At 43.5% G+C, this 15,873-nt stretch overlaps 1 protein-coding gene across 1 annotated transcript; it reads left to right on the top strand.

Moving 5' to 3' along the window:
• The first annotated feature begins 710 nt into the window (after positions 1-710).
• LOC136586572 (kelch-like protein 10) lies at positions 711-15,636 on the top strand. Its single transcript, XM_066584706.1, has 5 exons — positions 711-856; positions 3,612-4,101; positions 4,763-5,374; positions 12,790-12,939; positions 15,277-15,636. Exons 1-5 carry the CDS (start codon positions 711-713, stop codon positions 15,634-15,636), a joined length of 1,758 nt encoding a protein of 585 aa, XP_066440803.1.
• Positions 15,637-15,873: the final 237 nt, after the last annotated feature.

The following is a 15,873-nucleotide window of genomic DNA, read 5'->3' as shown; positions in this document are numbered from 1 at the left end:
TGGTAGAAATAGAGCCACAGTTAGACCTATACCCTGAAAAGGCGATGGCTGTCCAGCTACATTTTGGTTATGTTTTTTATCCCCGCAGCGAGCCTATATATATTCAACTGGGGAGCCCCCAGAGGTACTCAAAGAGACGATATCTAAGGAAGCATCTCAGGGAAGGATCATAGGCTCCTCCCCCCTCCACCTTTTCCTAACCAGTGTGTGTCGCCTCTCGGGGTGGTCCCCAAAAAGGAGGCTTGCAAGTTGCTAATTTTTGTTGCAGTTTGATTGACAGAATTTCTGGGAGCTTCGTTTGGAGGCAGATATGAAAGGCTGTACATGCCCGGACTATCTATGGAAACTGGTGGAGCTGGAGTGATGGCATTGCTGAGGTCCTCCATTTCTACTGCCACATGGCAGCCCAATGGTAAGGCATAGGAGGAGTGGTTGTCCTTAGTTCAGGGGTGGGATGTGTCTGGGCTTTGCTTGGAAGTGACCCTAGAAGTAATCCTAGAGTTTATGTTGTGCTTGCGCAAAAAAGGGGTTTCGGGACTGGTTGCCCAGCATCGGTTATCAGGCCATTCCATTCAGTATTCCAACATACAATGTAAATGGTGATGTCATAGCAGACATCGGATTCTGGTCCCGTTAGGCTTGGAGAAAAGGCAGTGACAGGGCACTGTATACACGTAGTGACTATCAAGGAAAGCTCCGCCTCCAGCGACATGGAACTCAAAATGATCCAAACCGCCTACACTATTTTAAATGAGCTGAGATTGGAGGGCGAGCTGTGTGATGTCGTGATCAAAGCCGGTGGTGTGGAGTTCAAGGCTCATAAGAACATCCTGTGTAGCTGCAGTCCGTACTTTAGGTCAGTGCTGATCGGGTTCAGAGAGGGGTTTACCTTTAAGAGGTCTTCCACTAATGATATTTATCTTCTACATATGCATAGGATAGGGAATTCCATTCTGATCACTGGGCTTCAGACACCCTCAGCAATCCGAGACTGGAGCACCAGAATGCCCCATGTAAATAGAGCCACAGTGTGCATGCTTGACCAACGCTCCATTCACTACTATAGGACAGCCAGAGATCAATGCGCTCAACAATCTCCCTACTTTCCATAGAAGTGGCTGAAGTGGCAGTGGATAGGCAATGTGCTCTAGTTTGGTATATAAGGACATGATCATTTTGGGGGATTTTCATAAAGCCATAACTTTTAAAAAAATATTTCTGTCCACATGGCCATATTAGGGCTTGTGAGTTCTGTGGTGACCTGTATTTTTTATTGGTACCACTTTTGAGTACATACAATTTTTAAAATCATATTTACGGAATTTTTCCAGAGGTGAAATGAATAATTTTGGCTCTGTTTCTGTGTTTTGTTTTTTCGATTGTTGGTCATCTGGGATAAAATGTGTGTTCAGTTTATTCTACCAGTCATTACAGATCCAGCAACACCAAAAATAGTTTTGTAATTCATTTTTTAAACAAAAAAAGGGAAAATTGCACAAAATAAAGTAGTGTGCAAACACTCACCTGGTGCTAGGTGGGGTAACCCTGTTAGAGGGAATCCACCCGCACCTAAGATCCAGGTCTGCATGTAGAACACGTAGATCCCTTTCCACAATCCAACTAGATAGCTGAAGAGACAACCAGGAGTCCGTCAACGGCTTCACCGACAGGGAAGCCTCACCATAGGCAGGAAATTAAAAAAAATAGACTCCGCGCTTACCGGGTCCAGGAAGATCGGGTAAAAGATCGAGGACTGGTATAATGTTATACCATTCTTCACTGCAACGCATTTCGGCGTATCACAGAAGACGCCTTTTTCAAGCAATACAATTTCAAACATAAAACAGCACCAACCCATATTGAACATGTAATGTACTGACTCATGATGAACACGCTGAGCACCAGGGTCAATAGCATATGGCGTCATCATCAGAGGAGGTAGTCCATTGACGGGGGAGCGTAAGTCACGTACTACCATGGAACGCAACATGCGTTCCAATACGAGGTTACGTGGAACTCAAAGTGTGCATTCTATTCTTACCATATCCTGAATGTGCAAACTATATCTAGATCACAATATTCGACTCATTCACTACAGATAAGCACGAGTCCTGGCCTCCCATATATATGAGTATGTACCAGATTATAAGTAAATATTAAAATACAAACATATCAAAAGATAAAAATGATATATAATCAATAAGACATTTCTGTTAATACAATAAATGACATCAATAAACAAGTACTACGATCGGAAAACATATATGAATTAATATACAAAGTCTGTATAATACAAGGTCTATACAAAAATAAATAAAATTTTTAAGAATTATTACAGATATTTTATCTAAAATTGATCTTTATAGTATCAAATTATTTAGATTTTCTCTAATGACTCATTTAGGCCTTGTGGGGTTAATGTTTGTGGACGGAAAATCCAACACTTGCATTTTACTCTCCCACATTTGAATGAACCCCCCACTCCTCGGATGCTGCACAGTGATCAACCCTGTGTCATGTAAACGGTTAACAGTGGGGATCAGCATTCTCTCTGATGCTTGCTGTTGCAGCAGGACCCTGGCTCACTCACAGCCAGCTCCCAATGCAGATGGCACAGGGTCAGCTCCTGAGCCTGTGCCATCCCTATAGGAGAAGCCCTTCTTTCCCAAACATACATGTGAAGAGGTTAAAGGGAAAGCTCTGTAAGGAGAACGTCCTTTGCTGACTATTAACTATATTTAAAGCTATTTATCACTCAATAGATATAAAAGTGATTTTCCAGATATATAAGGATAGGTCATCAATGTGAATCCATCAGTGTTTGACTCCAGAGACCCCATCAATCAAAAGGGGTCCTTCCACTGTTTATCCAGGCACAGTGCTTGTTGATATTTGGAGTTATTATAACTGGTACTGCAGCTCCGCCCCATTCAAGTGAAAGAGGCGCACTATATGTCCCAGCTGCATGTACGAACAAGCACTCCACCTGGTTAAAGATTAACAGGACTACATCATTCAAGAAAGCCTCCATCATTTCAAAGATCTATTGAGTGCCTCCCCCCTCCCATCTCCCAATCGTGCATTAATATCCTATCTTAAAGCAACCCTCCACTCCCATGGATACAATTTGTCCAAGGACCATAGGGGGAGTTATATTACCTGGTGCCATACTATCTCCCCATTCTGCCACTGATCTGCTTCTTCCTGGTCCTCTTTGTGTAGGTCCAAGTTGTTTGCAGCGCTCCTGTCACTTTTCGATGTACTCTCCACATTGGTTGTCAGATACTGCATTCTGCTTTCGGGCTGGCTAGAGTTGGCCAACCAGAGCAGAGTGTGATGCCTTACAGTACAGATGTACCACCTGTGCTCTTTGTACATTGGGTAGTCTAAGAATCGAGGAAGAATGAAGAACGGCCCCAGGAACAGGCAGAACGGTGATAGAATGGGGTAATAGGATGGCACCAGGTAATATAACTCCCTGCTTGAGGGTCTCATTAGAGATAAGCCATAAATGTTTTGTTTTCCCTTTAACCTATTTAGTTCTAGTTAACCCTTTCATGGAGATCTCATTGATCATGGTTAGATGATGCTTTTTTTTCACCCATTTGCAGAGCATTGTTCACAAGTAGCCTGAACGTCAGTGACAAGAAAGTGTATGAAATCCCCAACGTCTCCCCAGACATAATGAGGTTGATTCTAGAGTACGCCTACACCTGGACGGTCCTGATCAACCCTGACAATGTAGAAAATCTTTTTATAGCAGCAGATTACTTCAACATTCTCGGTCTTGTAAAACTTTGTGCTGAATTCTTGATGAACCAACTATGCCCAGAAAATTGTATTGGGATCTATAAGTTCACTGAGCATTATAACTGCCCCGAGCTCCAGCACAAGGCGTACACCTACATCTTACAGAACTTCGAGAACATCAGGAAGACCTCGGAGGAGTTCTTTGAGCTGTCAGCTGAAGACCTTAAAGGTCTTATAGAGAAAGATGAGCTGAACATTAAACACGAGGAAGCTGCATTTGAAGCCATTATACAGTGGATTGATCATAACCCAGCGACCCGAAAACAGGACATCTCACATCTTCTTCCAGTGGTAATGCTGACTATTTGCCATGAAATGTTCACCTAAAGGGTTAACGGCTGCAGTGCAAATAATAAATGAAGATGTATCATTCGCTGCAGTGGTCACCTGATTTCCTGTGATATCATATGTCACAACAATCATTGGGACCACAGCGGGGCTGCAGCACTGAATCCCGGAGTTTGTGGAGGGGGAAGAATACTTCATTTTATTATTTTACACCATACAGCCCTATTGAAGCTGGGTTGTCCGGTAACAAGACAACTGCTTTAACATACAGATATAGCAATTGTTAATATGATCGGCGCATTGTAATAATTTGATTTACAGCAATGTAGTACTTTGTAGTTAAGTTATTATAATGCACTGAATGTCAAGTTAACATTTGCTAAATCTGTATGTAGATAGATAGATATGAAATAGATAGATAGATATGATATAGATAGATGTTAGATAGATAGACAGATAGATAGATAGATAGATAGATAGATAGATAGATAGATAGATAGATAGATAGATAGATATGAGATATAGATAGATAGATAGATAGATAGGAGATATAGATAGATAGATAGATAATTTTGCTGCACTGTAGATGTACCGTAATTAATTTCACAATTCTCCCAGACTTCTCTCTCTTTTGGTTTGTCATTTCTCTAATCTTTCTTGCTAGGTTCGCTTTTCTCTTTTGGATGAGGATTACTTTAACAACAGGATCAAAGCTCACAGCTATATAAGAGACAATCAAGAGTGTAAACCCATCGTCATTAATGCTTACAAGGCTTTCTACAACCTCAATATGGGTGGCCTCACAAGTCCTAACAATCCGATAAGCAGACCCCGTCTTCCTTCTGCCATCCTGTTAGCTATTGGTGGTTGGAGTGGAGGTGGACCAACCAATGCTATAGAGTCCTATGATGCTCGTGCCGATATATGGAGGAACGTTACCGGCGAAGAGCAAAGACCAAGAGCGTACCATGGAGCGGCATATTTAAATGGCTACGTGTACATCATCGGTGGATTTGACAGTGTGGACTATTTTAATAGCGTAAGACGCTTTAACCCAGTTGAGAAGACGTGGCAGGAAGTAGCACCCATGCATGCAAAAAGATGTTATGTCAGCGTCACGGTCCTGGATGATAATATCTATGCCATGGGAGGCTTTGATGGCCAATTTCGCCTGAACACTGCTGAACGATACGAGACAGAAACCAACCAGTGGAATTTGATCTCCCCCATGAATGAGCAGAGGAGTGATGCTAGTGCCACCACGCTCAATGACAAGGTAACAACCATACTGATAATCAGTAGAGGAGTGTTCCCAACCAATGATATTTATCCCCCATCCACTGGATGGAGAATAATGTCTGATTGCTGGGAATCTCAGTGATTCCAACATTTGTGCAGTCCATGTGAACAGAAAAGTGGTGCACATGCGTGACCATCGCTTCATTCACTTCTATGCAAAAGGGAGAGATCAAAGCACTCAGCAATTTCCTTCCATCCCATAGAAGTAAATGGATTGGTTATCATACATGTGCATTGCCACTCCATTCACATGGGAAACCCAGGCTGTGTATATTTAGGGAGTGTTGGGAGTCCCAGTGGTCAGACTGCCAGTGGTCATGCATTTTATTGGTGAAACAATTCATTTAAGGACTGATAGTTATGACCCCATTTTACTTTCTTTGATTTTAGGTTGTGTTCAGATCTGTGTGTTGGAAGTTCCAGTTGGATCTTCCATTACAAATTCTGTTTTATTGATGGGAAGAATAGCCCTGCTTGCAGCACTTTTTTACCCCTCAAAAACATGGACCCCATAGCAGCATCTGAAATACTCTATTGTAAGCCAATGGGTTCCATTGAGTACCGGTGATAATCATTGTACGACAAATGGTTGTAATTTTTTGCTCTTATCAGCAGTGAGGGGGAATAGGACCAGCAGCTATTTAGAGAGAGGATAAGAGATAGCTGTGCAGTATTGTGTGGGCGTGTTTATGCTACACAGCCTCTGACAGAGTAGAGGGGAGGGGAGCTGTGCTTGTCTACATTCATGAGAGACCAGTTGATCAGTGCTGGGCATGTAGGAGACCTATAAACCAAGTATGAGGCTTTCTAAATACTTGAGCAGGAAAAAGCAATGCAAAGAACAGATAGGTGCATAATTTTCTTCTGCAGGGACTCATCAAGGGTTCCTTTCCATGGAGCAATTAATCATTTGAAGAAGTGAGTGAGTTGTTTGCTTTCAAATGATGTCCGTTTACTTGCACAGATAATCGTTTGAATTATTTTGCCATTGTTCAATACAGTTCGTTACAGTCCATCTTTGGTCTGTCAAGGAAGCCTGGAAGTGCCTGCAAATAGTTTATGAGTGACATAAAATGTCAAGTAGCAGAACTGTGTCTGAAGATGCGCATGTCATGTGACATAGCTGTATTTGTGACGCACATGTCATGTAGCAGAGCTGTGTCTGTGCCTCGCATGTCATGTAGCAGAGCTGTGTTTGTGCTGCGCATGTAATATAGCAGAGCTATGTCTGTGCCCCACATGTCATGTAACAGAGCTGTGTCTGTGCTGCGCATGTCATGTAGCAGAGCTGTGTCTATGCTGAGCATGTAATGTACCAGAGCTGTGTTTGTGCCATGCATGTAATGTAGCAGAGCTGTGTTTGTGACACACATGTCATGTAGCAGAACTGTGTCTGTGATGCACATGTCATGTAGCAGAGCTGGGTCTGTGCCACTCATGTCATATAGCAGCACTGTGTCTGTGAGGTGCATGGAATGTAGCACAGCTGTTTGTGTCTGTCACACACCCATGTACCAGAGCTGTGTGTGTGATGTGCATGTAGCAGAGGTGTGTGGCGCATTGCGCCACCAAAAACACTGGTATTATAATTTCCTAATAATTACCAGTGATATATCCTAAAGACAGGTAATCAATAGTCGATTGGTCCATGCTCAGGTTCCCAGGTGATGAGCTGATTGGGCGCCAACTGTTAGCACCGCTATACACAGAGGTCAGAGTGGAAGCCAGGGCTTGTAATTGCAGGCACAACTCTTATTGAAATCAGTGGGAACTGCATCTACAATTACAAGCATCGGTCACTACACCAGGGTTGGAGCAGCAGGTTCTGATAGGAGGAGCCCGATCACCTGAGGATGCATCATTAATACCATTTCTACTTTTAAACTCCCTTTGAGATTAAGAAATGATGGGAAGAAGATAGCAAGTGCACAAATGGAGAACAGGGAGTACTTTGTGGATTTTGGAAGCCTCTGATATGGGCACATTGTGGCATCAGGCAGCGGTTTTCTAATAGGGCATCTGTGTTATCCAGAACATTCGATAAATGTGCTGCACTTCACAGGAAAATTTGGGAGTTTTTATGTTTCTTCTTTTTATAGGAAGGAGTAAATTATTGCTTCTAACTTTGGGAACCCGGCACTTACATTTGGTACAATTTTTACCATTTTAGTAGAAACCTCATGAATATTTCATTTATTGACCATGTTGCTAAGGTCACCTTATTCCTAGGAAAGCCTAGACCGGTAAAATAAAGTGTTCTAGTAAAAGTAATCAGCCATCAAACTGAGAGTTGAAATAATTAGATTGTAGACTCAAAGGGGATAAATTACTCTACTTTCTAATATGCTTTGTGTTACGATTAGAGATGAGCGAACACCAAAATGCTCGGGTGCTCGTTACTCGGCACGAAATTTTCGCAATGCTCGAGGGTTCGTTTCGAGTAACGAACCCCATTGAAGTCAATGGGCGACCGGAGCATTTTTGTATTTCGCCGATGCTCGCTAAGGTTTTCATGTGTGAAAATCTGGGCAATTCAAGAAAGTGATGGGAACGACACAGAAGCGGATAGGGCAGGCGAGGGGCTACATGTTGGGCTGCATCTCAAGTTCACAGGTCCCACTATTAAGCCACAATAGCGGCAAGAGTGGGCCCCCCCCCCACTGTCAGCGTAAAGATCGTTATCCTCTGGCACAGCTGTAACAGCTGTAGCAGAGAAGAACGATGTTTGCCCATTGAATTCAATGGAACCAGCAATACAGCAGGTTCCACTGAATGCAATGGGCTGCCGGCGATCGCAGGATGAATGGTCGGGAAGGGGTTAAATATATAACCCCTTCCCTGCAATTCATCCAGAAATGTGATACACTAAAAATATATACCGGCGTATAAGGCGACGGGGCGTATAAGACGACCCCCCAACTGTCACCTTATACGTCGGCAATACAGTGGAGCAAAGAATAAAAAGCATTACTTACTTCTTCAGACGATCTGCGCCGCTCCTGCAGACTGTCACTCCTTCCTGGTCCACGGACTAAAGCTTTCTCTATGAAAGGCTTGAAATCCCCGCCTCCAGAAACACAGCCAATCACAGCAATTCAATGACATCACTGTCATTGGCTGTGATTGGCTGAAGGCACGTGTGTTTCTGGAGGCGTGGATTTAAAGCCTTTCGTAGAGAAAGCAATGCTCTGCCGGGAACCAGGAGGGAGCAAGAGCCTGCAGGAGCACCGCAGAACACCAGGAAGGAGTGACAGTCTACAGGAGCGGCGCAGATCGTCTGAAGAAGTGAGTAATGCTTTTTATTCTTTGCTCCACTGTATTGCCGGCGTATAAGGTGACAGTTGTGGGGTCGTCTTATACGCCCCGTTGCCTTATACGCCGGTATATATTTTTAGTGTATCACATTTCTGGATGAATTGCAGGGAAGGGGTTATATATTTAACCCCTTCCCGACCATTCATCCTGCGATCGCCGGCAGCCCATTGCATTCAGTGGAACCTGCTGTATTGCTGGTTCCATTGAATTCAATGGGCAAACATCGTTCTTCTCTGCTACAGCTGTTACAGCTGTGGCAGAAAAGAAGGATTTGTCTTCTATATGTTCTCAATGGGGTCGGCGCTGCTGCCGCCGGCCCCACTGAGCGCATATAGAGACGATTTATGGCCTTTAGAAGGACCGTTGGGGTTCTTGAAGTCTACAATACACCTAACACTCTCCCTATAGCAGCTCCAACACGATACCACTTTCCCTGAACTAATGTCAGAATACATCCGTAGCGAGCCGCGGCAGATTTCAATACTCGGGTGACACCTTATCTCCCCAGCCACTCACAGCAGGGGGGTGGTATAGGGCTTAAACGTTGCAGGGGGAAGTTGTAATGCCTTCCCTGTCTTTCAATTGGCCAGAAAAGCGCGCTAACGTCTCACAGAGGAAAGTGAAAGTAACCCGAACACCGCGTGGTGCTCGTTAAGAGTACCGAGCATCCCGAACACCCTAATATTCGCACGAATATCAAGCTCGGACGAGTACGTTCGCTCATCTCTAGTTACGATCATGTGGGCATACTAAGCACGGGGTCCACACGGATACACACAGGTTTCAAATAACTGGCCTTGTGCTATAGGGAGGATGACATGGCCCTACCTGAGTCGGGACATCGCCCTGATAAAGGGCGGCCCAAGCGGTCTTCAGATCTGGGCCCTGGCTGCTCCTAGAATCCACGCACCAGAACAAGATACATACACATGCCACATGACAGGGACAGAACAACAGGACACACAGAGCCAGAAAACACAGCATACAGCAGCCAAAATGCAACCATTAGTAACAGGTGATAAGCTGAATATAAATACCAGGCATTAGTTGACATTTTGATCAAAACGTGGAAGCTAGCGGGCTACTTCAAGGCTCCTGGCTATACTGCTAGTCCCTACACTAACCAGGAGTCCACCAGCACCGGACACAGGTCACACAGCAAGCTGCAACAGGTCAGGAACAGAGCACAGGTCACACGGACTCTACTAGCACAGACTCTACTGGTACAGACTCACAGCAGATTACAACATATAGTGCAAACCGCACAGACTCCACCCAGAGCTCACTTCTCACAGCAAGTCTATGTGTCCTCATACCAGGGGGAATAGACAGGCAGCACCATGCTGACATAGTGAACTGTGTCAGGGATCCACCAATTGACACACAGAGCAAGACATAAGATGTTTGGAGGCTGCACCTGTCAGGGGAAGGGAAAAGAAGCTGCATGTGCTGCAGACTAGGACTACAGGTGTTCAAACCGTCTTTGGGAAGCAGAGGGCCACAACAGACCTACATGCAAACACAGATCTGAGTGGATACAAAACAGATACATCCAAACAGTACAAGACCAGCCTCAAGTACTGAGAGGAGCTGGGTTTATATATGCTGCAGACCAAAGGGGATTGGCTGCTAGAGAATACCACACCCAGCAGCTCAATTAACCCCAAACTGTGAAGGTTTGCTGCTAGGAACCTTAGTACTACAGATCCCAGCAGCACACCCTGACACTTTGTGCATGAATTTCTTACCATTTTCAAGATATGTGCTTGCTGTCACTAAATTAGATCACTTTTGTTTTCATTCAAAGGCTGCAAATTAGTAGATACAGTAGCAAGCTCTGCTCTGAGCTGGCGAGTGGATACAGTATATAGTGGGTACAGTATACAGTAGGTACAGGAGCGGCCGCTGCATAAATCTCACTGATTGATACAATGTATCAGTCTGGATTCTGGCAGTTTAGCTCAGTTTCATATTTCTGTGCAGATTGCAAAGTCATCTATCTAAAATGCAGCAGATGTCAGCAGGAAACATTGGAGACCACAAGCTGCAGTTATCAGAAGCTCTGTTACAGCCTGATTAGTACATAAGAAACCCTATGAATTTAAACAAGGATTTAAACTTTCTTTACCGGTTGTACGAAGATCTAAAGTTAATTCCTATCCACAGGACAGGGGATAACTTTATGATCGACTGACTGCTGAGACCCCTCAATCCAAAGAACAAAGCTCCCAACAGTCCCTGCAGGAATGCAGTAGACGACATGAACACCACCACACCATTCAGGGTCAGACATTGCTGAGCACTCCTCACTGAAATAGGTTGGTGGGGTCTGACTGTCGGGACCCTCTTTCTCAGGATCGTGGGGGTCTGACTGTCGGGACCCCATGCTCAGGATTGTGGGAGTTCCAACTGTAAGATTCCCACTGATCATAAATGTATCCCCTACCCTGTGGATAGATTTTGGTACATCCGCTTAAGGCTTCTCTTCAGCCATATATTCATTTAGACTAACCTGACAACTGGGAATAAGGCTCTGTTTACATCTGCGTTTTGAGTGTCTGTTCTTCTGTTCTGTCATATGGATAGAAAAATGGAGACAATATCTGGATGGAGTTTGTATGTTCTTCATGTGTTTGAGTGGCTATCCTCTGTTATGGGAATAAATCATATTCCAGAAAACTTCACTGGTCTGCTCAAGATTGATTATAATGAGAAGCTTCATGCATGAATATATGTATTTGAACTGATAGATGTTATCCGTCAGCCTCCAATACTCTTCTGATTTATTCAAAGGAAGTACAATACAAATATAATTGACCATGACACACCAATTACATGCACCCCCCTCACATCATAACAACTCATGATTGTCCGTCTAGTATGTAATGACTCTAATGGTTAGCATTTGTTTACGCCCCAGGTGTATGTCGCTATGTGAACATGTAATTTCTATATACCCAAGTAGCATAGACTTTATTAATATTCCAATCTAAGAGAAGGAATGCAGTCAGGGATAAGAAGTTACTCCCCTTGATAGCTAACACTGGGAGCCATATGTGGGAGGTTTAGCGTCAATATTGTACTTGTACATACCAGGGTATTATATTGAGCTCGTTAACCATTTAACTGCTAGCTATTACCTATGAAGGTGGATATGTGAAAAAAAAAATAATATATATATATATATATGTTTGCCTAGGCTGATTTAAGAAACACATTTATATTATTATTTTTACAATACCTCCACCAAACATACTAATAGGGGAATTTAGATTTCATCCCCCATGTAAGTGATGACAATCTGTGTACAGCACTGCGGAGTATGTATGTGTCAAATAAGTGATTAAATTAAATGCATTTCCATTGATTCCAGTCTAGTTTTTAGGGATGTCTATTCTATCAGGTTTCCTGATTTTCCCCCAGATACAATAGTGTTGAGCGCTGCACTATGTTTCTTGTCCAAACACTCAGAAACCTGATGGAACATCGCCCGCTTTATTTTCTTTGTACTTTATTGCCAGTGGAAAACGGATGTAAACAGAAAGCCTTGCGTTTGTATCCATTCTTTGTTCCATTTAACGAGCACACAAATACAACAAGTCCAGCGTTGGTTCCGCCTTGGGTTCCAGCCTCCATGCAGAAAACTGCACAGGGACGGAACGGGGATGGTACTATAGGGGAGAAAATGTGATAGGGGAATTTTTTGGTCTTTGCCTCACCTAGTTTCCATTCCTGTCAGTCTTTTACACTGGATAGAAGAGCGCCGTGCTCGGAGGTCTCCATCTCACATATTTTCCATTATGGTGCCGTCCAAGTTCCATTCTAGTTTCTGTGTCCATTCAGATTTCTTAATGGAGGATGGAACCAGCGCTGGTTTCATAAAATGTAATGTGACATCAGCCTTAGTCCTCATCCTCTGCATCACCTATCAGACTGTGAGTGGAGAAAATACTCCTTACTCCCTCTTCTATAATTCTCCTAGTGAAGTGCGCTACAAGGACGCGTCGCTCAGTATTTCTACTATATATACAACAACTGGAAGTATAAAATTTATGTCCGTTATTATTTTTTGTACAGATCTACATATGCGGAGGATTCAATGGCAATCAGTGCTTGTTCACCGCCGAGATTTATAGACTGGATACCCAGCAATGGAGTACAATCGCTCCGATGAGGACCCGGCGTAGCGGAGTGGGTGTTATTGCCTATGGAGAAAAAATCTATGTGGTAAGAAGAGACTCAGATTTAATCTCTGTAATTAGGCACAAGGCAAATCCTGAATATGTGCAAGCTGAGCAACTCGCCAGTCAGGACTTATTTCTCTCTTTGAAGACAATGGAGGGTTAAAGACAGATCCAGATTTTTGCCTTGATTGTCTTAAAAAATGAGAAAAAGTTTTTCCATTATTAGGAATTGAGCAAAATTGAACTGAAACACAAAAAGTTGATCTTAGTTTCTACAAGATGAAGGAGAAATCTTGACTTTGCTATAGGGCCCAACAAGTGATGTTCATAGAACACATAGCAAAGCTCAAAATTGCTTCTTCCTCCCCTAAAAAGTATTTATATAAATTCTATTAGACAACTGATATATATATATATATATATATATATATATATATATATATATATATATATATATATATATACACATATATATATGGCTTAGATATAGAGGCACTGTTGCTGTGTATCTCTAAAAAATGCAGTCATCAGATAATAGTCAGATAGCAATTATGGCCTCACTTAGTAATAGTTCCCTCTCTGTGACCCCACTTAGTAATAGTGCCCCCTCTGTGGCCCCGTTTAATAATAGTACCTCATTTGCGCCCCACTTAGTAATGGTGACCTCTCTGTGCCCCACTTAGTAATAATGCTCCCTCTGTGCCTCAATTAGGAATAGTGCCCCCTTTGTGCCGCAATTAGTAATTGTGCCTCCTGTTTAGTAATAGTGTCCCCTGACCCATATAGCAATAGTGTCCACTATATGCCCCAATTAGTAATAGAGCTCCCTGAGGCCTTAGTCAGACGGGCGTTTTTTGCCGCGATTTGCGCATGCGCATGCGTCCGGCGATTTTTTAAAACCATTGCTTCGCAATGGTATCGGACACATGAGCGCTTTTTATGCGCTCGTCCGAACAATTATAGAACAAAAAATCGCAGATCGCACCTATCTGCGATCTGCGATTCCTGTTCGCTTCTGTATATGCGCTCAATGGGGCCGGCGGCAGCAGCGCCGACCCCATTGAGAACATATAGAAGACAAATCATTCTTCTCTGCCACAGCTGTAACAGCTGTGGCAGAGAAGAACGATGTTTGCCCATTGAATTCAATGGAGCGGCAATACAGCCGCTCCATTGAAAGCAATGGGCTGCCGGCGTGCGCGGGGTTAATTGTCGGGAAGGGGTTAAATATATAAACCCTTCCCTGCAATTCATGCTAAAATGTGTTAAAATAAAAAAAAAATTGTATACTCACCTTTCCGCTGCAGCCGGAGTCCAGCCGCGGCCGCTGTCAGTTCTCCTGAACTGCTTCTCGGCACTATTCAGCCGGCGGGGCTTTAAAATCCCCGCCTGCTGAATGATCTGCTCTGATTGGTCACAGCCTGACCAATCAGAGGCCGGTTTCACTCACACACCCATTCATGAATTCATGAATGGGTGAGTGACTGCTGCCTCTCAGCGCTGAGCCAATCAGGGGCAGGTCTGACTCACATCCATTCATGAATTCATGAATGGGTGTGAGTGAGGCATGCCTCTGATTGGCTCAGCGCTGAGCCAATCAGGGGGCAGGTCTGACTCACACCCCCTTCACACCCACTGCAGGACGGCCGCTCGGAGCTGCCGGCAGAAGGTGAGAATGCAATTTTTTTTTATTTTAACACATTTTAGGATGGATTGCAGGTAAGGGCTTATATATTTAAGCCCTTACCGACAATTCATCCCGGGCTCGCCCGCAGCGCATTGCTTTCAATGGAGACGGCTGTATTGCCGTCTCCATTGAATGCAATGCGCTGGACAGCTCCGGCCCGTTTCTAATGAAACGCGGCTAGGAGCAGATTTTCGGGCGATTTGCGGGCGACTTGCGCGCACCGGTCACGCGATTTGCGGATGCGCATCCGTCATGCAATCCGCAAATCGCGGCAAAAAACGCCCGTCTGACTAAGGCCTGAGTCAAAACATAACTTTATTTATCACGTTCAATAAACACTTCAAGAAACAAAACGCCCAAGTTTTTTTAAAGTAGTAATAGATAAACATTATATAAATTTAGCAGAACAAAGATAAAATGTCATTTTTATGCCGTGAATGCCATAAAACAAGATCCTCTCAAAAATGGTGCAATTGTGTTTCTTTCATATTTCACCTTACTCAAATATTTTAAAGCTTTTCAATACATTAAATGGTACAATTGAGAAGAATGGAAAAATAGTTATGGGTATTAAAATGTAGGCCCGAAAAAATGACAATGAAAACGCAAACAAATGGCTGATCATCAATTAAACCTGCAGTTTTCACCCATTTTTAGCCTCACTATTTACATTGTCCATGTTTTATTTTTCAGGTTGGAGGTTTTGATGGCTCTCATCGCCTGAGAAGTGCCGAGACTTACAACCCCATCAACAACACTTGGGTTCTTCTACCAATCATGTTTACACCACGAAGCAATTTTGGCATAGAAGTTCTAGACGACAATCTCTATGTGGTCGGGGGCTTCAATGGGTTTACCACCACATATAATGTCGAATGCTACAGTGAAAAGACAAATCGATGGCATGATGTACAAGGCATGAACATCTACCGCAGTGCCTTAAGCTGTTGTGTGGTACCTGGTCTACCCAACATCCGATACTATGCGGCCTGCCAAGACATGGAATCTGATGATGAGGCTGAAAATTCCTCCTCCACAAGTTCTTTTCCTTAACACCAAAGCAAAAAAGTATCTCCTGCTCAGATAATAAAATTTTTCCAAGCTGAATGACATTGATTTCTTCCTAGAGTCCACGAGACTAACAGGTTTAACCCCTTAGTGACGGCCGTATTGTAAAACTACGTCCTGCTGTTGCAGGACATGTATGGAGGGAGGTAGAACCATTGATTCCCTATGTAGTATTTACATGTCTGTCCTTTACAGGTTCAAAATACTCGCACCTGCAAACGA

The sequence above is a fragment of the Eleutherodactylus coqui genome, chromosome 12, assembly GCF_035609145.1.
Source record: "Eleutherodactylus coqui strain aEleCoq1 chromosome 12, aEleCoq1.hap1, whole genome shotgun sequence".
NCBI classification, from domain to species: Eukaryota; Metazoa; Chordata; class Amphibia; order Anura; family Eleutherodactylidae; genus Eleutherodactylus; species Eleutherodactylus coqui.
This window is presented reverse-complemented; position numbering and strand designations above follow the sequence as displayed.

Excerpts from the sequence above, each read along its gene's own strand:
- LOC136586572 (XM_066584706.1), top strand. The coding sequence starts at position 711 with ATGGAACTCAAAATGATCCAAACCGCCTACACTATTTTAAATGAGCTG. Across the intron at positions 5,375-12,789 it reads CCACCACGCTCAATGACAAG|ATCTACATATGCGGAGGATT; the intron begins GTAACAACCATA and ends TTTTTTGTACAG. Across the intron at positions 12,940-15,276 it reads ATGGAGAAAAAATCTATGTG|GTTGGAGGTTTTGATGGCTC; the intron begins GTAAGAAGAGAC and ends TTTATTTTTCAG.